Genomic DNA, 24,986 nt, shown 5'->3' on the forward strand with positions numbered 1-24,986 from the left:
AGCGCGAGGGGGAGAGAGAAGCGCGAGGGGGAGAGAGAGAGAAGCGCGAGGGGGAGAGAGAGAGAAGCGCGAGGGGGAGAGAGAGAGAAGCGCGAGGGGGAGAGAGAGAGAAGCGCGAGGGGGAGAGAGAGAGAAGCGCGAGGGGGAGAGAGAAGTGCGAAGGGGAGAGAGAGAGAAGTGCGAGGGGGAGAGAGAGAAGCGCGAGGGGGAGAGAGAGAGAGAGAGAGAAGCGCGAGGGGGAGAGAGAGAGAGAGAGAGAAGCGCGAGGTGGAGAGAGAGAGAGAAGCGCAAGGAAGACTGAGAAGCCGAGGAAGTGAGACTGAGCTCAATGATAGTGAAAGGCTGTGAAATGAGCTAAGAGAGCTGTTGTGCGATCTTGCTTTGTGTAACGTGCATTAGAAAATGTTTGAAGATGTGGCTGGATTGAGCAAGGACTACTGTTTGAAAATAAAGGAAGCCTCTAAGACTGCAGGGCCCTGTAACAATACCCGTACAGGCACTGCTGCTGTACCTAAATTCTCAAATGGCCAACATTCTGGGGAGGACAAAGAATACACTTCAAAGACAACTGAAGCTCTCCTTGAAGTGCAGCAGCTTTGACATTAATGACTGGGAGGAGTTTGCTACCAACCGTTCAGAATGGTAACAACTTACCAATCAAGCGGCATCATGCTTTAAGTCACATTGTCTTAAAGGTGAGGCAGAATGGCAGCAAAGAAGAAAAGGAAGCAAATCCCACACTCCGTATCCCACTACCTCATGGAACATCCTGCCCCACGTGCCCAAAGATCTGTAGGTCAAGAATCGGTCTGTTCAGTCACATGAAGACCCATGGCAGAAACTCGCGACCCCAAGCAGGTTTCGTCCTCAAATCGAGGGACTGTCGCAACTGGGCCATCATACCCCTGCAGCTTCTCCCGTCCACCAAACTATATGTAGCTTGTATAAAAACAAAAAACTACTGCGGATGCTGGAAATCCAAAACAAAAACAGAATTACCTGGAAAATCTCAGCAGGTCTAGCAGCATCGGCGGAGAAGAAAAGAGTTGACGTTTCGAGTCCTCATGACCCTTCAGCAGAACTCGAACAGTTCTGCTGAAGGGTCATGAGGACTCGAAACGTCAACTCTTTTCTTCTCCGTCGATGCTGCCAGACCTGCTGAGTTTTTCCAGGTAATTCTGTTTTTGTATATGTAGCTTGTGTATGATTGCCCTTTCTGCTGACATAATGTTTGGTCACACTTTTATGTCAACATTTAACATAGAGATTGCTTGCATTAAGATTAAGCATCTTTCTGCATGTAAGCAGATACCTGTAAATGATACAGGAACAGGCACTCGTAGGAACAGGAGGTGGTCAGCAGCCCCTTGAGCCTGTTCCACCACTCAATTAGATCACGGCTGGTCTGTATCTTAAGATGGAGTTAAGATACAGATCAGGAGTGATCTCATCTACACGCTGGTAGGTAAACCCTCTGTTCATCAAGGGGCATGATGAAATGGCATGGGTCATTTACTGGTATCTACCGATGTTGAAATTGAGAGATTAACATTCAGAGCTCCCAGTTGGAGAGTGAACCCATCCACAGTACTCAATGCATCTAATTTTAAGGTACTGTAAAACTGGTTGGTGCAAAAGTACTGAAGGGGCATATGCTTGCAAAATATGTTTCAAAATTGCCTGTTGACATCTGGCGCGCTTTATGTAATGGAATATTTTCACAGCTTGGGAGACTCAGAAAAGTATGATGGCATTACTCCAGATTAGGTGCACAAAACAGCATTACTGACTGAAATGAGCTGCACGAATCTCAGAAAAACAAGGTCACTGAGCAAGCAGCTCAGTGCTAAAGTATCACGGCTTAGCACCCCAGTCTCAAGAGGTTGTCCAACGATAGATACATTGTGGAAAACATGTAGGCCCCCTTTGCCGAGGAATGAGGAGGAAATAAGCACTGAAAACAGCTTCTCCTGGAATATACGTTCAAATAATTATGACAGGGAGAAAGGGTTTCTCTTTTATAACTACAATACACAAGTCCACACTGCAGGACACCATCATACCTGAAAACGGTTAGGAAGCAAACCACAATGTAAATCAGAAAGTTATAACTCGGGGACGGCAAACTTGAGATCCCTCTCACCTTGCAATACGTCGAGTGGGACTTGGAGAGGAATTGGGCGTGACGCCACCTTTGGGTATCAGAATCGGCTGGGATGAGGAGAAGTACTGCTGTAAAAGGAAGGCATTCATTAGCCCCTGGCAAACAATTAACCTGTCGCACCCCTCCCGCCACCCATTGCCATCTGCACCAGTTAACCCCGCAGCGCTTGATTTATCAGCAACTTGGGTGGGAGATCAACAGCCTGGGTCTGTTTAAGGTGCAGCGAGACTGTCACTGTTAATTCGATAAAAGTAGTCAGAAGGCTTCGACCTCATTGAGAAGGGTTTGCAACAGCGGCAAGAGTTCAAGAGGCCATTCGAAGGGGTTTTGGCTTTTAATGGCAGGTAATCGTGAGGGGCGAACAGCAGTTCGAACTTTCTGAAATATTTGGCATGCTTAATACGGTTTAAGCTGTGTCTTTGTAATTGGTATTTCTTTTAATAGAATCATAGAATGGTTACAGCACAGAAGGAGGCCATTCAGCCTACTGTATCCATGCCAGCTCTCTGCGGGAGCAACTCACCTTGTCCCCTTCCTTCAGCTTTTCTCCGTAGCCCTGCAAATTCTTTTCTTCAGATAATTATCCAATTCTCTTTTAAAAGCCATGACTGAGCCTTCCCTCACCAAGCTCAGGAATTGCATTCCAGAACCTAACCACTCGTTGTGTGAAGAAGTTTTTCCTCATGTCACCATTGCTTCTTTTGCCAAGCAGTGCCCTATGGTTCTCAATCCTTCCACAAACAGGAACAGTTTCTCCACATCTCTATCCAGGCCCCTTAATGGTTAATTATTAGCACCTTTTGTTGATACAAGTGGTTATCAAGGGTCAACGGGGATAGTTTAAGCAGTGGATCTCTTAAAATGAAATTGTAGATGTAAACCCACTTCTGGCCACCAGATGGCACATACCACATTGTTTTATTCGCAACTTCTTAAAACATAAAATATTGCAACTGTTGAATGCTTTCCACAAATACCAACTGCAGAATCACAATTCCCTGAAGTCAATGATTTGAAGTGATTCAGGTAAGGCCATCTGGCGAGTCCCCTAGAAGTCAGATCACTGCAGCATGAGGCGAAATATCAAATGCATGGCATGTCAGACAGCTTAAACTACACAAAAGCCAGACTGCAGTTTGCACAGAGGGTGTTCCGTCATTTCTCTGCCTCACACAGCCTCTTTACTAAAAGTGGCACAGCGGCAAATGTCTTGCGAGAGCAACCCACCAGCTGCTTGTTTCTCAGTGTGAACGGCTAAGAGACACAGCCACATTGCAAACTGTGACTGCGTGAGAAGCAGCCATTCTTTTATATCAGTCGTGGCTCAATGGGTAGCACTCCCTCTCGCCCAAGTCAGAAAGCCATGGGTTCAAGTCCCACTCCAGAGGCTTCTGCACATAATCCAAACTGACACTTCCAGTACAGAGTGCTATACCTTCAGAGGTGCTGGATGAGGCATTAAACAGAATTTGATGAATGTTCCCAATGTTATTTTTTGGAAATCTCGACAAAGGTGACCAGTGGGGCTGAGTGCCCCAAAGAGATCAGGTTCAGAGTAAAACTGGCCAAACAAGAGATAGATACACGAGCTTACACACAACTGAAACAAATAGGCAGCATGCTTTCACTGGGTGGCAGCGGAGGGCCAAGACACACTGGGAGGGCTCTGATCTGCACACACCATCAACATATCAATTCCTGTTCTCACCCCATTAGGGAGTAAATATAAAAAGAAAGACTTGCATTTATATAGCATCATTCATGACCGTTTGTAATGTGGGACACCCGGCAGCTAATTCGCACACAGCAAGTTCCCACAAACAATGTGTTAATGACCAGATAATCCGTTTTTGTGATGTTGGGTGAGGGATAAATATTAGTCCAACACTGTGTGGTGGCGGGAGAACTCCCCTGTCCTTCTTTGAAAAAGTGGCCGTGGGATCTTTTATGTTCACCTGAGGGGGCCTCGGTTTAACGACTGATCCGAAACGAAGAATATTAAAATTGACGTCTTTAATGATGAGGTTTTTGAATCACCCTGGGCTTCTCAGGCAGCTCGGTAAACAAGGGAAGAAACTGAATGGTCAGATAGTTGCCACCCTGACTGGCAGTGCTGTCATGAGGATCCTTTAAATGCAGCAGAGCGCCAATTTGCTTCTTTTGCAACTCTCTCTCTCGGAAGACGCAGGGAAGGCCTCCCCGGCCTCCTGGCGTCAACATTTTTTCTAACCCTTCAACCAACTTCACGGGGGAAAAAAATTATCTGGTCCATCGTCTCGCAGCTGCTTGTGGGATCTTACTGTGCACAAGTCAAGTGCCACGTTTCCCACATTACAACAGTGACAACACTTCAAAAGTTCTTCGCTGGCTGTAAAGTGCTTGGGGGATGTCCTGATGTTGTGAAAGGCATTGCAGAAATGCAAGTCTTCCTTAACATATCACCTCAAATTACTTCCTCACCACCAAGCAGTGACAGGCCTGTGACCACAAGGATTTTGAGCAACTTTGTAAACCGCACAATCTTCTCTCCAAGTCTGGAAGAATAAAATCTGTAACTGCGCCGCCAGATGCTTTTCACAACGCAAGAACTGTCCGCAATGCGACCGAATGAAAATTTCACACAGCCATTTCCATTCACTGGAGTACAAGTAACAGCGCAGACTGATGGGTCTAAAGAAGGACCAACCTTATATCATTTTGGTTTTTACTTTCGCTGTGCCAAAATCCAAGGTCAGGTCAACCATGGATTATAGTGTTTTTTTCCTAAATTAAATTCATAGGGTGAGCGCATTGCCCATCTCTAACTGCCCTTGATTGAAAAGGTGGTGGTGAGTCACCTTCTTGAACCACTGCAGTCCATGTGGTGTAGAGTCCAGATAGGGAGGGAGTTCCAGGATTTTGACTCAGCAACGGTGAAGGAACGACGATAGAGTTCTAAGCCGGGATGGTGTGCGACTTGGAGAGGAGCTTGCAGGTAGTGGTGTTCCCGTGGGTTCGCTGCCCTTGTTCTTCTAGGTGGTAGAGACCGCAAGTTTCGAAAGTGCTGTCGAAGCCTTAGTGAGTTGCCGCATAGCATCTTGTGAACACTGTGGCAATGGTGTAACAGTGATGTAGTGAATGTTTAAGGCGGTAGATGGGGTGCCGATCAAGCAGGATGCTTCATGTAATGGTTATAGGATGGGTTTAGCAGCCCAGAGGTCAAATTCAAATCCCATTATGGCAAGCTGTAAAAACAAGCCAGGATTCATTACCCAGTACAGCACTGAAGTGACCCCAGTCCCGATCTACAAGGCTGATTCTTAATGGCCTCTTAAGTCTTATGAAGCAGATCAGCTGAAGACAGCTGGAGATGAATAATAAATAAGATCTTAGTTAGCATGTCTCACATTAAAAAAAAGGTGGCTTTGACAGGTTTTCACGAGAGGATTTAAACAGTGCAATTGGATGGTTCAATTCTGTCAAGACAAATCCATGACTGCTCTACTCAAAAGAAAGAGACTTGCATTTACGTGGCCCCTCTCACCACCCGAGTACATCCCAAAGCAATTTATGGACAACAACGTACTTTTGATTATAATCACTGTTGCGACATAGGAAACAGCAGTCAATTTGCACACAGAAAGCTCCCACAAATAGAATTTTGATAATAACCACATCATCTGTTTTCATGATGCCAAATGAGGGATAAATATTGGCCCAGCACCAATGTTCCGTTCTAAGTGACCCACATGCTCTCGCAGAGGCCAAGCACGAGTTGGCCCCTTTAGGTTAATACCCATGCGCAGCCATGCAAAAGATTAAAGATCACAGAACAAAAAAAAATTAGAGGGAACACAGCCCAGTACACCAGGGAGAACTCCCCTGTTCTTCTTCGAAATAGCGCTATACTTCTACAAGAGAAGGCAGACGGTGTCTTGGTTTAAAGTCTCACCTGGAAGACAGCTCTTGCGACAGTGCAGCACTGCTGGGGCAGCGTCAACCGGGATGATGTGCTCAAACGTATGAAGAGGGACTTGAACTCACAACCTTGTGATTCAGAGGCTTTTGGCAGGTATCTCAAAATGGGTGAAGTTTGCAAACAAGGAGAATTGTCATATTCCTGACTGCAACCCCAAAACACCACAAACTCGCCACATTCCTTTGCTTGCACAATTAAATTTAACGCTGCAAATTTGAACCACAAATGCAACAGCCACCTGCCTTACCTTACCAATCCGCGTCGGAGAAGGAGAAGGGGAGAGGGGGAAAATATCCTCCCTCCGCAGAGTCAAAATCCGGTCGTCCTGCTCAGCAGTCACCATCTGGTCGCACTGCAAAAGAGATATTAGCACCGGGTAAGCAGTTTGATTATTTCCACCTTATCATTCAGACAAATTACAGTCTGATTATACAATTCGATCGACACAGTCGACTATCTGTAGATATCCTCAGTAACCCTGTGCACTGGTTTTATTTTGGGAGGGGTTTGATAGAGCAAGTGAGGGAAGAGGAAAATAAATCACTTTACAACACGACTTCAGACCAGCCAGAGACACCCACCAAATCAATGTGCTGCATACCCAGCAACTGTTCCCATAGACAGGCTGCTCCTAACTGGTACTCATGCCATCTGCTGCATTCAGTAAATCCTCAATGGGATGCATAGGGCATTTTCAGAACAATACGAGTGCTTAAAGGGTTAAATTGCAAGAACAGGGGAGGAGACTAACGCTGTATTCCCTCGGGCACAGATCATTAAAGGACCTAATTGAGCTTTTTAAGATGGTTAATGGACTTGATAGAGTCGATAGAGAGAAACAATTTCCTTTGAAGGGGGGAGTCCAGAACAAGGGGGCAGAACCTTAAGATTAGAGCCAGGCTGTTCAGGGGTGATGTCAGGAAGCACTTCTTCACACAAAGGGGAGTGGAAATCTGGAACTCTTGTATTTATTAGCCGCCAAGCAGGGGTGCAGTGCCAAATTTTGAGATGCCAGAGCTCTAAGAAAACGTGTTGTCCATATCATTTCTAAATCTACAAAAACATTTGTTTTATGTATTAAACATTGGAGTCCTCAAAAGTCAGTAAAACGATGCTTTTTAAGTGAAAAGTATTAGTGTCCCCTTGCCATCAATCTTTCTCAAGCCTCCCTCTAACAATCTCCCCCACCCCCAAACTGCCACCCTCCCAAACACCCCCAATTCCTCCCCCCCCAACCACCCCCAATTCCTCCCCCCCCCAACCACCTCCTCACCCCAACCTCCCGCCTCTCCCCAACTTCCCCAACCTCCCGCCCCTCCCCAACTTCCGCAACACCCCGCCCATCCCCAACCTCCCCCACGCCCCCCTCCCCGCTCCCCCACACCCTCAGCAGCAGCACATCAAGTGAAATTTACCTGGCAGACCGGCTTCAGCAAATCAGATCTCTCAGCCCGAGAGTTCCAATTTTTTTTAAGCCGGCCTGTCGGGTCCTGAGCTCTGGCTGCTCACCGTGGATGACAAGAACTCCATTTAAAACAGCGAACCGGACCCCGGTATTTTGGAACCGTCTGCGCTCCCTCTCCCGGGCCCTGGTTGGAGATGTCGGCGCGTCGCCGAGTGGTTACTTAACCTGGCAGAGGCGTGAGATACTCACCAGCGTAAAACCATCCTCCCGTGTGAAGCTCATTTGCATGGCTGTGTGGATCCCTCTTAAGAGAGATGGAGCAGAGGGAAAAACACAAATTAGACACCAGAACAACATGACCCCCGACCCCTCCCTCCCCCAAATAAACACGGGGTTCATTACAGCCTGCTTAAGGCAGATGAGAAAAACTCTGATCTTTTTCCACTTCTCACCAGTGGCTTAAAGCAGCAACGCATCAGGATTAGGAACTTATGCTGCATTTCAGAGCTTCCTTCGCAATGCTGAACATAATTCATGGACACTATCCAATCAAGGCTGAACAGGGGTAGGTTTTGTGCTATGAACACTGGGAATTTTAATGAGATTTAGTAAAGGTGCAACTATTTTTTAAAAATCCAAAACTAGACAGAGAGCACAAGTGCAGATTTCATCTTCACTCGCTAAAATTAATTGAAAACCTCAATAATCTCACCAATTTCTATTCATGATAACGGATTAGAGTGCTGTCCAATTTCAACCGTAAACATTTCCAGACACACCACTCAAACAGAAAAAAAACCATGATTCTGGTCCAAACTTAAAAGCAGTAGCAATCCTTAAAATCCATCGCCCACCCCCCCACCACATCTCCCACCGCCAACCCCCACCACACCTCCCACCGCCACCGCCCATTCCAACTATTTCACAGAGCCCAGAAGAGGCACAAGTCTGCAGCACTTTCAGACGTATGATCACATCCCTGAACAATAAGCAATATCAGTGCAGCAATCAGTCCCGACCTCATTACAGAAACAAGCAGATATCTTCAGGTGTGTTCATGAATAAACGTGTCAGTTTGTGTTTTTTCCCCCATTTTCAAATAGGTGAAGATAATTGCCATACTCATCAGTGGAACTGAATTACATGCTGCCACGTTTGAGGGAATTTCACACATTATCAGGCTGTTAACCTCCAGACATTGTTAAAAAAAAAGGCACCAAGAAACACCAATGCGTGTGTATATGGTACTTAGAATTTGACAGCAATTCAACACAATGCATCCTATGGATAAGACAGTCAAACACCACTGCCCACCTCTGCAAAATATTTTTATCAGAACTCAGACACAATGAACATCAACATTCAAAAACTTACATCAACCAAAATTCCCACTCCCACGGTGTCCTAAAATATACTGTCTTCCCAGCCATTTCCAACTGGAACTGGCACATTCCTATCTGCTTTTACTCCCATCATTGTGATATTTAAACTGCAGCTCTCCCACAGTACTCCCTTCTCTCGCCTTGCATCTGTCTACTGGATTCCCTCCAAGTATAAGTCAACAGCAGGAGCGTGTGCACGGGCGCGTGTGCTGGGAGTGGAAATTGCCGTTTAAGTATCAGGGCATGGAGGAGCAGAGGACAGTGGGGGTGGGGTGGTGTGGGGGCGGGGTGGAAACACAGGTTTGGAGCTGCTGCCAGGTGCAGAGTCTGTGGAGAAACCAGCACCACCAGGAGGGAGGATGTGACCCATGTACAACATAAACAGGAGCCTCATCAGTCTGACATGCTCAATTCCAAACAGGGAGGCAAGTATATGCAGTACTTCCCAATCCATAAATGCACTGCCTCATGAGGCCAAGATTACAGACATCACAATAAGCTCAGCTTCAATTGCAGTTCGTACCGAGCTAGGGCAGCAGTAGAGACCGCAGGTTAAGGAAACCAGAGATCAAAAGCAGCCTTACAAACATTACCACAGAATGGTTTCAGCACAGAAACGAGGCCATTTGGCCCATCATGCCTGTGCTGGCTCTCTGAAGGAGCAATTTACCTAGTGTCACTCCCTGGCCTGTTCCCTGTAGTGCTGCATGTTCTTCCTCATTGGTGATCTCATTGAAACATACAAGATCCTGAAGGGATTTGGTAAGTTAGACACAGAGATTGTTTCCTCTGGTTGGGGAATCTAAAACACAGGGACACAATCTCAGGATGAGGCACCAATCGTTTACGATTGAATGAAGAAATTTTTCCTCATCTCAAAGTGTTGTGAATCTTTGGAATTGGCTGCCCCAGAGGGTTGTGGGTGCTCCATCGTTGGATATATTTAGTCTCTCAGGGAAATGAGGGATATGAGGAGCGGGCAGGAAAGTGGAGCTGAAGCACAAGATCAGCCATAGAACATAAGAAATAGGAACAGGAGTAGACCATAGAATGCTCTGTCATTCAATAAGCTCATGGCTGACGATCTTGTGTTTCGACTTCCACATTCCCATCTAACCCCAATAACCTTTGACTCCCTTGCCTAACAAGAATCTATCAACCTCTGCCTTAAAAAATATTCAATGACCCACTCCACTACCTTCTGAGGCAGAGTGTTCCAAAGTCATACAACCCTCAAAGAAAAAATTTCTCCTCATCTCTGTATTATAAGGGCGACCCCTGATTTTAAAACATGATTGTATTAAATGGTACAGCAGGCTCAACGGGCCATAGAATCTACTCCTGCTCCTTTTCCTTGTGTTCTTTTTCAGATAATAAGCCAATTCCCTATTAAATGCCTCGAGTCCCATCACTTGAAGAATGGTCACTTCAGCAAGGCTCATGATGATTTAATTTATTTTACACAGTTGTTGTGATCTGGAATGCACTGCCTGAAAGGGCGGTGGATGCAGATTCAACAGGAATTGTCAAAAGGGGAAAATGGATACATACTTGTAAAGGAAGACACTGTCGTGCTCTGGGGAGTGGGTTTCAAAGAGCTGGTACATGTGCAATGGGCTGAACTGCCAATTTCTGTGTTGCACCATTCTATGACCAGGGGAGCCTTACCCCGGCACGACACAAGTGTGGAGGCGGATGCAAGTGTGGAGGTGGTGGTGGTGGGGGGAGGGTGCAGTGGATGTGCAGTGCAGGATGAAAATTGGAAAGGGGAACTGGAGGCGAGCGCAAACTCCAGTTGAGACACAACCAAAGGTGCCTCAGAAATCAAGGATTTCACTGAAGTGGGCAGAGAGTGGAAAGTTCCAAATGCCAATCTTACCTTTCATGTGCAGTCTCCCGATTCATCACATCCATGCTCTCCTCCTGAAACAAAAACACACAACTGCCTTTTACATCTGCGCATAGTCACCAGCAACGGCCTCTGCTACTGGAGACATCTTACTTGTGAAAGGGTGGTGGACAAATCCAAGAATGGTTAATTTTTTTGCACCTAATGCATGTCCAAAAGCAACACCCACCATTGCATTTGAACCCACCCACCTTGCCTAAGCCAAGACCCTTCCAATGAATGCTGCCACTCAAATGTGAACTAATCATATGCATCGCCAGCTTGTAATCTAACATGCGTTCTGTATTGGGTGAATAGTCAAGAAGGTGTGGAATCCCCAAAATAAGTCTCCATTAAACTCTCCTTGTCATTTTATACCACATTACAGGAGGCAAGGTGTTATCGCAATCTGCAAAAGTTGCTTTTATGGCTTTCTAGAAGAATCTGTTGCAAACTTTATCCTACTAGTTGACCGAGGAAAGGAGATGTCAGTACGTATGCTTAAAAGATAAGGTGTCATGACTTTGTGGGACTACATAGGACCACACCACCTTTGCTAAGGCAGCCTGGAAAATTGGTTCATAGGGTGTGTTTGTGACAATTTCTTAGAGCAGTATGTTCTAGCACCAACCAAGGGCACAGGCTACTCTAGTCCTGGCAATGAATAAGAAGACAGAATTAATCAATAACCTCATAGTAAAGGAGCCTCTAGACAACAGTGATCATAACATGATAGAATTTCACGTTCAGCTTGAATATGAGAAGGGTGGGTCTAAAACTACTGTTTTAAACCTAAATAAAGGTAACTATAAGGGTAAGAAGGCAGAGTTGGCTAAAGTGAACTGGGAAACTAGGTTAAAGGTAGGACATTAGAGAAGCAGTGGCAGACTTTAAGGAGATATATAATAACTTTCAGCAAAAATATACCCTAGTAAGAAAGACTGATTCTATGAGAAGAATGCATCATCTGTGACTAAATAAGGAAGTTAAGGATGGTACTGAAAGAAACACTGTACAGAGTTGTCAAGAGGAGGTAAAGAATCTACAAAGGCATACAGATAGGTTAAGTGAGTCAGCAAAAATTTGGCAGATGGGAGTATAATGTGGAGAAATGTGAACTTGTCCACCTTGGCAGGAAGCACAGAAAGCAGCGTATTATTTAAACGGAGAGAGACTGCAGAACTCTCCGGTACAGAGGGTTATGGCTGTCCCGGTACATGAAAGCAGCGTATTATTTAAACGGAGAGAGACTGCAGAACTCTCCGGTACAGAGGGTTATGGCTGTCCCGGTACATGAAAGCAGCGTATTATTTAAACGAAGAGAGAGTGCAGAACTCTCCGGTACAGAGGGTTATGGCTGTCCCGGTACATGAAAGCAGCGTATTATTTAAACGGAGAGAGACTGCAGAACTCTCCGGTACAGAGGGTTATGGCTGTCCCGGTACATGAAAGCAGCGTATTATTTAAACGGAGAGAGAGTGCAGAACTCTCCGGTACAGAGGGTTATGGCTGTCCCGGTACATGAAAGCAGCGTATTATTTAAACGGAGAGAGACTGCAGAACTCTCCGGTACAGAGGGTTATGGCTGTCCCGGTACATGAAAGCAGCGTATTATTTAAACGGAGAGAGAGTGCAGAACTCTCCGGTACAGAGGGTTATGGCTGTCCCGGTACATGAAAGCAGCGTATTATTTAAACGGAGAGAGACTGCAGAACTCTCCGGTACAGAGGGTTATGGCTGTCCCGGTACATGAAAGCAGCGTATTATTTAAACGGAGAGAGACTGCAGAACTCTCCGGTACAGAGGGTTATGGCTGTCCCGGTACATGAAAGCAGCGTATTATTTAAACGGAGATGAGACTGCAGAACTCTCCGGTACAGAGGGTTATGGCTGTCCCGGTACATGAAAGCAGCGTATTATTTAAACGGAGAGAGAGTGCAGAACTCTCCGGTACAGAGGGTTATGGCTGTCCCGGTACATGAAAGCAGCGTATTATTTAAACGGAGAGAGAGTGCAGAACTCTCCGGTACAGAGGGTTATGGCTGTCCCGGTACATGAAAGCAGCGTATTATTTAAACGGAGAGAGACTGCAGAACTCTCCGGTACAGAGGGTTATGGCTGTCCCGGTACATGAAAGCAGCGTATTATTTAAACGGAGAGAGAGTGCAGAACTCTCCGGTACAGAGGGTTATGGCTGTCCCGGTACATGAAAGCAGCGTATTATTTAAATGGAGAGAGACTGCAGAACTCTCCGGTACAGAGGGTTATGGCTGTCCCGGTACATGAATCACAAAAAGTTAGAATGCAGGTACAGCAAATGGTTAGGAAGGCAAATGGAATGTTGGCGTTTATCGGCAAGGAGAATGGAATATAAAAGCAAGGAAATTTTGCTGCAGCTGTACAGGGCCTTGGTGAGACTACATCTGGGGTACTGTGTACAGTTTTGGTCTCCTTATTTAAAAGATATAATTGCATTAGAAGCAGTTCAGAGAGGTTCAACCAACTCACTCCGCGATAAAGGTCTTATCTTATGAAGAAAGGTTGAACAGGTTGGACCTATACCCATTAGAGTTTAGAAGAATGAAGGTTCTGAAACATAGAAGATCCTGAGGGGATTTGATAGGGTAGATGCCAGAAGGATGTTTCCTCTCATGGGGTAGACTAGAACTAGGGGGCACAGTTTAAGAATAACAGGTCTCCCTTTTAAGACAGATGGGGAGAATTTTTTTCTCTCGTTAGCCTGTGGAATTCTCTTCCCCAGAAAGCAGTGGAGGCTGGATCACTGAATTTATTCAAGGCTAAGTTAGATAGATTCTTGATAGACAAGGGAGTCAAAGGTTATGGGGAGCAGTCAGGAAAGTGGAGTTGAGGGCACAATCAGATCAGCCACAATCTTACCAAATAGCACAGCAGGCCAGAAGGGCCAAATGGCCTATTCCAAAGTCCTATGCGCCTAAGACCACACCTGGAGTAGTGTGTGCTGATTTGTCCTCCTACTTAAGGAAGGATACACCTGTCTCAGAGGGGACACAACTAAGGCTCACTAGATTGATTCCTGGAAAGAGGGGATTGTCTTATAAGGAAAGATTGAGTAGAATCAATCCATATTCTTTGGAGTAAGAGGTGATCTCATTGAAACATACTGAATTCTTAAAGGACCTGACAGAGTGGGAGGATGTTTCCCCTAGCTGGAGAGTCTAGAACTGGGGATCACAGTCATAGAATAAAGGTCGCCCATTTAGGACCAAGATGACAAGAGATTTCTTCACTCAGAGGGCTGTGAATCTTTAGAATTCTCTACCCCAGGGAGCTGTGAATGCCAAGTCATTGAGTATATTCAAAGTAGAGGTCAATAGATTTTTGGATCCTAAGAAAATCAAGGGGTTATATGGATTGTGCAAGAAAGTAGAACTGAAATAGATCTTATTAAATGGTGGAAAAGGCTCGAAGAGCCGAACGGCCTCTATTCCTATGCCTATTTATATTCGTATGTCATTGTAAGGTTGTATCTGTGTTAAGTTGCAGAAGGTCCATTGGCTATTTATTGTGTTTGTTATAATTAGCTTCAGTTTGAGGGTTATGTCATGATCAGCAATGAATATTCATGTTGCAACTTTTTTTTAATCCTAAGCTTAACAAGTGCATTAATACAAATTATTTGTTGTGAAGAGTTCCTAGTCTGTTCTCATAATAAGGCCAGATGGCAATAAATGAGAAAAGGTTTCAGTGCTATAAAGCATGTACATTTTACTGCCAGCCAACTTTAACCATTTACATGCAGCTGCTAATCACCCCAAGTCAGAGGGAACAATCAGGAAATTTCCTGTACTGGACAATGGATACAAAAGTTATGAAATATTGATCTATCATACTTCTTAAAAGAGAATAACTTACCTATTATCATTAAGAACAATAGTAAAATCCGTTCTAGGATTGCTGATAGGATGAGACGAAGAAGGGTGCAAGGAGCCTCGTGTACAGGGTTAACATCAGCACAGACCAGTTGGCCCGAAAGGCCTGTTTCACAGCTGTACACTCTGGTAGCAATGACACTGCCATGTGGTTAAGCAATTGACCTAAAGGCACATTTACCGCTCACACCTAGTCTGCAAAGGAAATCTCTTGATCTTAACAGGAAGACGCTGACTCAATGCATCCGACCAAGTTTAAGGCACCAGGCATGATGAGGTAACCCTTACCTGCCTAATCTGGTCAATCCGGCTGCTGAAGGTTCGGAATGGTGACAGCGGGAAAGACTGGAGGAGGGGAGGGGAACAAAAACAAAGTCCATCATTCAACTAACTCATTGTGTTACTAATTGGAAATTGACCTGAATATTTAGAGTTTACGTAACCAGCTAAACTGTGGAATCTCTGTTCTGCTGAGCAGCTGTGAAATGAAGTGGGATTTGAACAGGAAACCAAGGCACAAATGAACAGATCAAAACACATCAGGTGGTCTCCTTTCCCTGCATTCCTGGCGCAGCTAAGAATTCCCAGTCTCCACGTTGTTTTACCCTGGTCAGGTCATCCAGACGACGTTGGGACGATTTCCCTCTTTTGATTGGAACACTTTTCCAGGTATCCCGACTAAATAAGGATGCATCTCCAGTAAGGAATATCTGAATGTAAAGACCCCCATCTCCTTTCTATTTCACCACTGACCCATGTGTTATGTGATTACCAGTCAGGTCTGCAAATTGCACTGCACACCCAAGGTAGAAGGCAGCCATTACACATCCATGCCAATTGAAAGCTTAGATAAGTTGAAAAGCAACTTATAAGCATGGATAGGGCAAGTAATTTGGTGCGTCACCTACATACCACAAGTTTCCACTGTTTGTTGCCAGAGCACCTCATCTAAGCCTTCGATACTTCTAGATTCCGTAAACTTGAGGTCATCCAAAGTTCAGCTGCCTGTGTCTTAACTCATAGGAAGTCCCATTCCCCTATCACCCCTGGGCTCACTGACTTTCACTGGCTCTCACTCAAGCAGCGTCTTTGTTTTAAAATTCTCATCCCTGTTTAAAAGTCCCTCCATGGCCTCATCCTCCCTAGTTCTGTAATCTCCCCCAGCCCAACAACCCTCCGAGATCTCTGTATTCCTCTAACTCTGGCCTCTTGCACATCGTTGATTTTAATCACTCCACCATTGTTTGGCTGCGCTTTCAGCTGGCTTGATTCTAAGCTCTGGAATTCTCTCCCTAAACCTCTCTGCCTCCTTTAATTCACCCCTTAAAACCTACCTCCTTGGGACTAAGCTTTTGGTCACCTGACCTAATAGCTCCATATGTGGCGCAGTAAAATATTTTGTTTTATAATGCCTCTGTGAAACGCCTTGGAACGTTTTATTATGCTTAAGGCGCTATATAAATTGAAGTTTTGTCCCGACTCAACAAATAGTTATAACCGAATACTAAAAAAAAGGGGGGAGAAACGGGGTGGGGATGGGAGGAGGGCCCCCCCTCCCCTTTTTTTCAATAATTTATATAGATTCTTCTTTCCCCAACTATTTCCATTATTTTTAAATCTAAAACTAAAACCTTGTTAGTCTTTCCGCCCCACCCCCACTAGAGCTGTACTTTGAGTGTTCTGTCTTCCATTCTTAATTAGCACTTTTCTTAGACAAATATCACCACCTTCAACACCTCTTTGATCCTTTTGTCTGTGACATCTTTTGATTATCTGGTCCTATCACTGCTTGCTTATCTCCACAATCACCACACCCTCAACTTCTCTCTCCCCCGCCCCCCCACCTTAAACCAGCTTATATTTCTCCTTTCTCCTAACTATGCTTCAGTTCTGCCGAAGGGTCGTGAAGGCTCGAAACGTTAACTGATTTCTTCTCCACCGATGCTGCCAGACCTGCTGAGTTTTTCCAGGTAATTCTGTTTTTGTTTTGGAATGATACCAAGCCTGGCGCTTTCTGAAAGGAAAGGATTGGAAAGGTGGAACCCGAGATTCAGCCTCCACAGGTCTTTGCACACCTCTTGGTAATGGATATGCTTAAAAAACATGGCAGGGGGAGGGGTGAAGAGAAAGTTGGGCGGCTGCTATCTTGGATGGCACTGGGATGGGATAGAACAAAAGACAGGTGTACATTTCTGTAGCACCTTCTGTGACCTCATGACCTCAATCCCAAATCACTTTACAACCAATGATGTACTTTATTTTTGAAGCGTAATCACTGTCATAGCATAGGAAATACGACAGATGCATGTCAGAGCTTAAACAAAGTCCTAAAATATCTGAAGACAATAAAATGCATGGCAAAGCTCCAACAAGTAATCAGCTCAGTTTACAGAACAGAACAGTTCAGGAGTATTACGTCAGCTTGACTCAGCTGGTTAACACGCTGCTCTGCGGCCTGGAGGACGTAAAATTTACTTCCTCGTGTCCAAAACCTCCCTGTGGCCTCACCCCTCTATCCCTGCAGTCTCCTCCAGTCCTCCAACTCAAAACAGAACTCTGCATTCCTCCAGCTCAAGCCTAGTGCCCGTCCCACTCTCTTCACCTTCAGTAATCTAAGTCCTAAACTGTGGCATTCACCGAACTACTCAGTCGCTCATCAAAGACCCCCTCCTTAAAACTTCTGACCAAGCTTTTAGTTTCCTGTCCTAACGTAATATCTAGCGCGGTGACAAATTTTGTCTTGACAACATTCCTGCGAAACGCCTCGAGACATTTTCCTACATAAATGGCACTATATAAATGCAGGTTGGTGTTGTTGCAAAATGAACCTTAAGCATCACAGAATCAATCTTGTTACTCAGGAGATAGTAATTTTGGTTCCCGGGAATGTTAAACCAAAAATCCCCACCCTGTTACTGTTTAAACAGCAAATTTGTCCAGAAAAGAAATTCCCAGCCCAGAAATATTTAAGTCAACCTGGTGCCCAAAACAACGCCAGAACTGAAACCCACGTTAAGCGGTGGGGAAAAAGTCTCGCATTACATACCGAGCTTGGGCAGCTGAGGTTTACTGAGGCACTGCTCCTCCGGCACCGGAGCAAGGTTGGCTGAAACACTGGAGACGAGTCGCTGAAAGAAATAATCGAGAGAGAGAGAGACAGACAGACAGACAGAGAGAGAGAGAGAGAGAGGGAGAGAGGGATTAGCTAGTGCTTTCACCGAGGACTCACACAGGGCCTTACTGTTTTCACAGTGTTAGCGTACGCAAGCCAAAATACAGTTTGCTTGTTTTGGACCAGTCTCGTTGTATTTTCTCACAAATATTGAGACACATCACATGCACAGGAGAGACAGGCATTAGAAACAAGTTGAATACAATGCACAGTAAATGTTTGCCAGTTACCTGACTTTAACTACCTGCTTTGGATATTACACCCGATGGTGCACCTACTAACCTACGCTCTGTTCAAAGCTCAGGAATGAATTTCACCCACATGGAGGGACTCTTACCAAGAAAGCTCATGGCAGCCGAGGCTAAACTCAGTGGGTCAGGTTTTCACTCTCTTCCAGAAAAATTGGAGAATCCGTATCTTTGGAAAATTCCTCAACCTTGTCACCATTGCCAATGTCAGGCATCAATTTCAAACTATAATCCTATTAAATTTCACCCCCCTGCCCTCAGTCCAAGAACACGTGACCTGTTGTATAGTCTCACAATCAGGAGACATGTTGAGACCACCCCAGTTTGGACACGCAAAGGGTCACCAAGTCAAGGTTCGACATGCAAGGTTGCATGTTTGAGCCTCCACAAGGCATACCATCTGCCGTATGTAACTCACGAAGCAGGAGTGCTCAGCCAATGATGCTCCTGGCGTGGACTGCTGCTATTTACTGATAGGAGGAAGCACTCCATAACTTAGATATCGTTTGGTTCATAACTACAGTGCCACGTAAAGTACAAGTCAGGCAAGTGTTAGGCTTGGTCCCGGTGTGTGTGTGGAGACAAGCCCGAGTATTGATCATTACTGTTTGGCCACAATGTTTGATGGGATTCCAGCTTCATATTCCCATCACATGACCTCGCTGGAATACCGGGTCAGGAAGAGGGCAGAACGTCAGTTGGAGCTGGCTGCGCTGCTGCCTGTGGTTAATGGCCCATTAAAACTCACCGTCGAGGCTCACACATGAGGAATGGCCAGAAAACCGCTGGTTACTGTAGGACTGTACCCCGGAAAGAGGCAGCGCCTTCCAAAACACAGAAAGCCAACTCAGGATTTGCTCCACGTCTCCTCTACAGAAAGAATCAAAAGTAACAGCTGCTGCATGCGCAGCCAGTACTGAATGTTCCAAGCACGGATGCCTCCCGATCGGAATCCAAGTGGATGGCAATCAGCCCGATTTCCAATCGGACTGCTCACCAACAATCCTGGATCTGGCAAGAGCCAGATCGATGCCTATAAGGGGGTGGGGCGGGGGAGGAAGAGTTGAAGTGACCAGCAATGGCGAGCCCAGAAATGACAGAGACACTGTCTGAGGATAGACAGTTATTTTCCTTCACACCAAAGGCCATTGGCTACCCTCCAGCAGCTCTGCCCGCCTGGCTGATCTTCACGTGGCCGTCAAAACAACTGACGCTTGTACTTTCACAGAGCTCCTCCAGTAGAGGTCAGATCGGCCATAGTCAAACAGTAGGTTAGACAATAACCTTTCACCTTTAGGACCTGGGTTCAAATCCAGTTAACAGCAAGGATTTGTATTTATACAGCACTGTTAATGTTCCAAGGCACTTGGCAGAAGCAGGATCAGACAAAATTTGGCAGCAAGCTACAGAAGATATTAAGACAAGTGACCAAAATCTTGGTCAAACAGCTAGGTTTTAAGGTAGAGAGAGAGAGAGAGAGGGATAGAGAGGCAGCGGGGTTTAGGGAGGGAATTCTGGAGCTTAGGGCAAGGCCGCCGATGGTGGAGCGAAGGAAGTGGTGGGGGGGTGGGCACATGAGGAATGCAGAGATCTCGGAGGATTGTAGTGATGGAGGAGGGTAATTAGGCCGATGAAATAATGGTTCCCCTAAGTTTGGGCCTCCTCAATCCATTTCCGAATGGAAGAATATGAACCACTTGGCCCAACCATCTGTGCTGGGGTTTATCCTCACATACCCATCCTGTTACTTTATTGCCCTTTCTCAAATCTTAAACCATAACAAGAGTATCTGTTTCGACCACTCATTTTAATCGCGCATTCCATAGTCTCACAATTATGCGTAAAAAAAAAACTTCATCCTGCTCCTATATCTTTCCAAATTAATATTACATCTGTATGTCCCCTTGTTCTGTACACCAATATCCCTAATTAAACACCAACCGGCAAATTAACTCAGGAGCCACAGGATGGTTGGTGTGGCGACAAGTGGCATGGCCACTCTGGTACATTAGGGAGTGAAGCACAATGGATCCGGCAGCAGTCTGTCTACCTGTCCTGGGAAGACTTGGCACTGACGCTGGGCACCCGAAACGGAAAGTCTTCCATTCCAGAGTGCTTACTTTCCACATCTTGAAATGCTTAAAATGAAGTTAGAGATTTTATATCTACTCTATGCAAATCTAGGCTCCACACCACAAACGCCAACAGGCATGCAGAGAGCGCAAGTACAGATTTTAGGCTGCTGATCTGGCACGAGGGAATACAATTACAAAAACAGAATTGAAAGATTGGGGCTATTTTTAAAATAGGCACTCCCCCCACCTCAAGGTCTGCTTTCGACATCCCGCACTTTGCACTGCTGACCTAACCATCTTCAATGATCACTAACCCCAAGTTTTTGCCAACGCTACTGCTTCCCCACCCTCCCTACTACATTACATAGGGATAAGAGCCCAGAAACAGGCCATTCTGCCCAACTGGTCCAGGCGGCTGTTTTTGCTCCACACGAGCTTCCTCCAAAATCCTCTTTATCAACTCCATCAGCATAACTTTCAACTTACTCCCTCGGACGTTTCTCTGCCTTCCCTTTATAAATGCTATCTATCCCAACTGCTCCCTGTGGTAGCGAGTTCCACATTCTCACCATTCTCTGGGTAAAGAGGTTTCTCCTGAATTCCCTATCGGATTTAGGCCATAACCATAAGACATAGGGGCAGAAGTAGGCCACTGGGCACATCGAGTCTGCTCCGCCATTCAATGAGATCATGGCTGATCTGATAATCCTCAACTCCACTTTCCTGCCTTTTCCCCATAACCCTTGATTCCCTTACTGATTTAAAATCTGTCCATCTCAGTCTTGAATATACTTAACGACCCCCAGCCTCTACAGCCCTCTGCGGTAAAGAATTCCACAGATTCACTACCCTCAGAGAAGAAATTCCTCATCTCCGTTTTAAATAGGTGACCCCTTACTCTGAGATTATGCCCTCTGGTCCTAGACTCTCCCACAAGGGGAAACAACGTCTCAGCATTCAATCTGTCAAACCCCCTAAGAATCTTATATGTTTCAATAAACTCTCTCATTCTTCTAAACTCCATTAAGTATAGGCCCAACCTACTCAACCTCACCTCATAAGAAAATCCCTCCATACCCAGGATCAACCTAGTGAACCTTCCCTGGACTGCCTCCAATGTCAGTATATCTTTCCTTGGATAAGGAGACCAAAACTGTTCACAGTATTCTAGGTGCAGTCTAACTAGTGCCTTGTATAGTTTTAGCAAGACTTCCTTATTTTTATACCCCATTCCCTTTGAAATAAAGGCCAACATTCCATTTGCCTTCCCTATTACCTGAATTGTATGTTAGCTTTTCGTGATTCATGCAAGAGGACCCCCAAATCCCTCTGTGCTGCAGCTTTCTGCAGTCTTTCTCCATTTAAATAATATTCAGCTCCTCTATTCTTTCTGCCAAAGTGCGTAACCTCACATTTTCCCAAATTATATTCCATCTATTTATTTAAGTGACTAAATTCTGTTGACGATTGCTAGTTTTGGTCTCCCCCACAAATTTTAGGGGGAAGACGGTGGTAATGTCACTGGCTAGTAATCCAGAGGTCCAGACTAATGCTCTGGGGACACGGGTTCAAATCCCACCACGGCAGCTACTGGAATTTAAATTCAATTAATCCATCTGGAATATAAAGCTAGTCTCTTTATTGGTGATCATTAAGCTGTCATTGATTGTTGTAAAAACCCATCTGGTTCTTCCTTTAGGGAAGGAAATCTGCCATCCTTACCTGGTCTGGCCTACAAATGACCCCAGACCCATAGCAATGTGGGTGACTCTTAACTGCCCTCTGAAATGGTGATGCAAGCCACTCATTTCAAGGGCAATTAGTGATAGATGACAAATTCTAGCCTTGCCAACAATGCCCACATCCCATCAGGGAGTAAAAAAGTAGCAACATATTCTCTATGTACTGTCAGACATGTGGGAACGCACTCTGCGCAAACTTCTAAAATCCAAGTCAGGCATTTTCAATTAATTTTCCTCAGAGATGCAGAAGGAGCACCGAGTTTATACTTCAACAACTTCTCCCAGCCCTTAGACCTCCACCATTGAAAAAGCCATACTCAGCAGTATCATGGAAACATCATTTATCTACAAGCTCCCCTCCAAGAACGTCTACCTTACTGACTGGGGCATGTGAAGGAAGTAAAGTGTGAACTTACCTTTACACTGTGCAATTCCTCACCTCATGGCACCCCAAAATATTTCATAGCCAACAAAGGACCTCTGAAGTGTAGTTACTGTTGTAACGTAGGGAAAGACAACAGCCCTGTCGCACATAGCAAGCTCCCAAAAACAGATAAATAACCAGATAATCTGTTTTAACTGATGCTGGTGAAATGATACACACTGGACAGAACGTCGGAGGAAAACTACACTCCTCTTCTTCAAACTGTGTCACATTCTCGCATGGCTGAACATCCCATTCGATAGAAGGCACCTTGAACAGTGCGGCGCTTCCTCAGTACCGCCAGAGGTGTAGGCCTGGATTTTGTGCTCGAATCTCTGAAGTGGAGCTCAAACCGACAACCTTCAGACTCAGAGGCAGGCAAATGCTATCCACCGTGACGTAGCTGGCAAAATCTTCAAATTCTCTATTAAGTGCCTTATTTCAATTCATTCACAGGGCCGTGTATCCGATCAATGGTCTTTAATGGTTGTGAGCCATTTCCACAAACCTCTTTACAAATTCCTACAACCATCAGTGAATAAAGGCTTCGACCAACGGTATTATGGTGTTTCACTCTTGTATGTTTCAGGTGAATTCAACATCCAGATGTACTACCATTCGTTACTTCTCACCTACTCGATGTAAGGGGGGGGGGCCTAATTATACGCAAATGTGCGTCCAGGACATGTCCGCTGCACTTCATATCTTAGTAACTGATGCCAAACAAAGACAGCCATTTCGCACTTGGCTTTTAAGACTTGCCCAGTAATTGACCTCCAGTGTTTACAAATTGGATCAGCCTTAGAACAGGAGGTGGCCATTCAGCCCCACGCACCTGTTCTGCCATCAATGAAATCATGGCTGATCTGCGCCCTAACTCTATATCCTTTGCCCCATATCCCTTAACACCTACGGATAACAAAATTCTATCAAATTCCGATTTAAAACTAACAATTGATATAGCAACAATTGCCTTCTGCGGAAGAGTTCGAACTTCCGCCGTCCTTTGTGTGTAGAAGTATTTCCTAATTGCACGACTCCTAGACTTCCCAACCAGAGTAAATAGTTTCTATCAACTCAATCTGTTCCCCTTAATATCTTGAAAACTTTGATCAAATCACCCTTAAGCTTTGAAATTCCAGGGGTGAACAAACCTTAATTTGTGCAATTCATGCCTAATGAGAACACTTGCTTAAAACACAAACTTTCATCTTAAACCAACACATAACATAGGACGAGAACAGAACTATTGCACTTTACTGAAATGCTAGTAGCAACACTGACTTCTTGTCCTATCTGACAGTTGCATATAATTCCCAGTACTGCAATACTTTCAAAACAAACTGCGTTGAAAGTGAGGGCCACTGTTCAGGAGCATTTCAGTCAGTGCAGTTTGGGTTTAAGTTCAGTCAACAGCCTGGACAAGAGAGTTATTGATTGATTGACTGGTTGATTTACCTGATGTTGCTGATCATAGGGGCGCTGTTGGACCTGCGCAGCACCGCCCCTCCCCCACTGCCTGCCGGCATTGCCGCGCCGGCCGCCGCGCACGCGCACTGGTCCACCTCCATCCGCTCCTCCTGCGCCATCGAGAGGAGGGAGGCGTGAACTGCAGGCCGTACAGCCTCGGGCTCGCGTAGCCCCGCGTCGACACAGCAGCCACCCGGCCCCCTCCTCCGCCAGCACCAACTCGAAGCCGACGAAAGCCTCGACGGAAAGGCCCCAACCAAAGACTGAGCCGCGAGGGGGAGGGGGGGGGGAGGACGCGAAAAAGTCCTTCAGGGAATCAAATCGTCGCGTCTCCGAATTTCATCCATTTTTTTCGCCGCTTAATTATGTGGCCGGGAAGGGAAGCAGGGGTGTAGAATTTTTTTTCGGCGACAAGAAGCGCCGAAAGTCTCGCTGGCGCCGCACGGTTGCTAAGTTTCCATCCTGCTGTTCCGGCACATTCCTGCGGAGGGCACCTGACCCACGCCAACGCGCGCAGCGTGCGTCATTGCGTGCCCTGCGTCCCGTCGTCACACACCGGACGCCGCGTTCGGCCCGGGGAAGGAGGGGGGGTGCGCGTCGTCGACCACCAGGCGCGCGAGGCGGGGCACGCAGGGTGGGCGTGATGACGTCGATGGAAAGCCCCGCCCAACCGTAGCAGAGGGGAAAATCAAAGATGGCCGCCTGAAAGGCCAACTCTATCCAATTTAGTTGACTCACCACCACTGGACCTGTCAAAGCACTTTACAGCCAATGAAGTACTTTTTGGTGTGTAGTCAGTCACTGTTGTAATGTAGGAAACACAGTAGCCAATATGCACACAGCAAGATCCCACAAACAGCGATGTGGTTTATTCCCTGATGGGATGTGGCCATCACTGGCATGGCCAGCATTGGTTCTGCTAATTGACCTTGAACTGAGTAGCTTGTTAGGCCATTTTAGAGGGCAGTTCTGGAGTCACATCTAGGCCAAGACCAGGTAAGGACGGCAGATTTTCCTCGCTAAAGGACATTGGTGAAACAGATGCGTTTTTACCACAATCAATAATAGTTTCACAGTCAACATTGCTGAGTCTAGCTTTCAATTCCAGATTTTTTATTAATTTAATTTAACTTCCACCAGCTGCCGT

The 24,986-nt window shown here is 45.8% G+C and overlaps 1 protein-coding gene across 4 annotated transcripts in view; it reads right to left on the bottom strand.

Moving 5' to 3' along the window:
• Window positions 1-24,331, bottom strand: part of LOC144671756 (P2R1A-PPP2R2A-interacting phosphatase regulator 1-like) — a 34,134-nt gene extending 9,803 nt beyond the window's left edge. The window contains exons 1-7 of one of the 4 annotated variants that reach the window (XM_078533770.1): window positions 23,828-24,331; window positions 17,755-17,836; window positions 14,997-15,053; window positions 10,789-10,832; window positions 7,777-7,831; window positions 6,370-6,474; window positions 2,144-2,232 (exon numbers count right to left, since the gene is read on the bottom strand). In XM_078533770.1, coding sequence (XP_078389896.1) covers window positions 2,144-2,232; window positions 6,370-6,474; window positions 7,777-7,831; window positions 10,789-10,832; window positions 14,997-15,053; window positions 17,755-17,836; window positions 23,828-23,958 — 563 coding nt within the window. In that variant the 5' untranslated portion in view covers window positions 23,959-24,331. The remainder of the gene's footprint in view (window positions 1-2,143; window positions 2,233-6,369; window positions 6,475-7,776; window positions 7,832-10,788; window positions 10,833-14,996; window positions 15,054-17,754; window positions 17,837-23,827) is intronic. The other 3 variants (XM_078533771.1, XM_078533773.1, XM_078533772.1) reach the window with 3 other exon arrangements.
• Between the last annotated feature and the right edge of the window lie 655 nt (window positions 24,332-24,986).

This window comes from Cetorhinus maximus, chromosome 34, assembly GCF_964194155.1.
Source record: "Cetorhinus maximus chromosome 34, sCetMax3.hap1.1, whole genome shotgun sequence".
NCBI classification, from domain to species: Eukaryota; Metazoa; Chordata; class Chondrichthyes; order Lamniformes; family Cetorhinidae; genus Cetorhinus; species Cetorhinus maximus.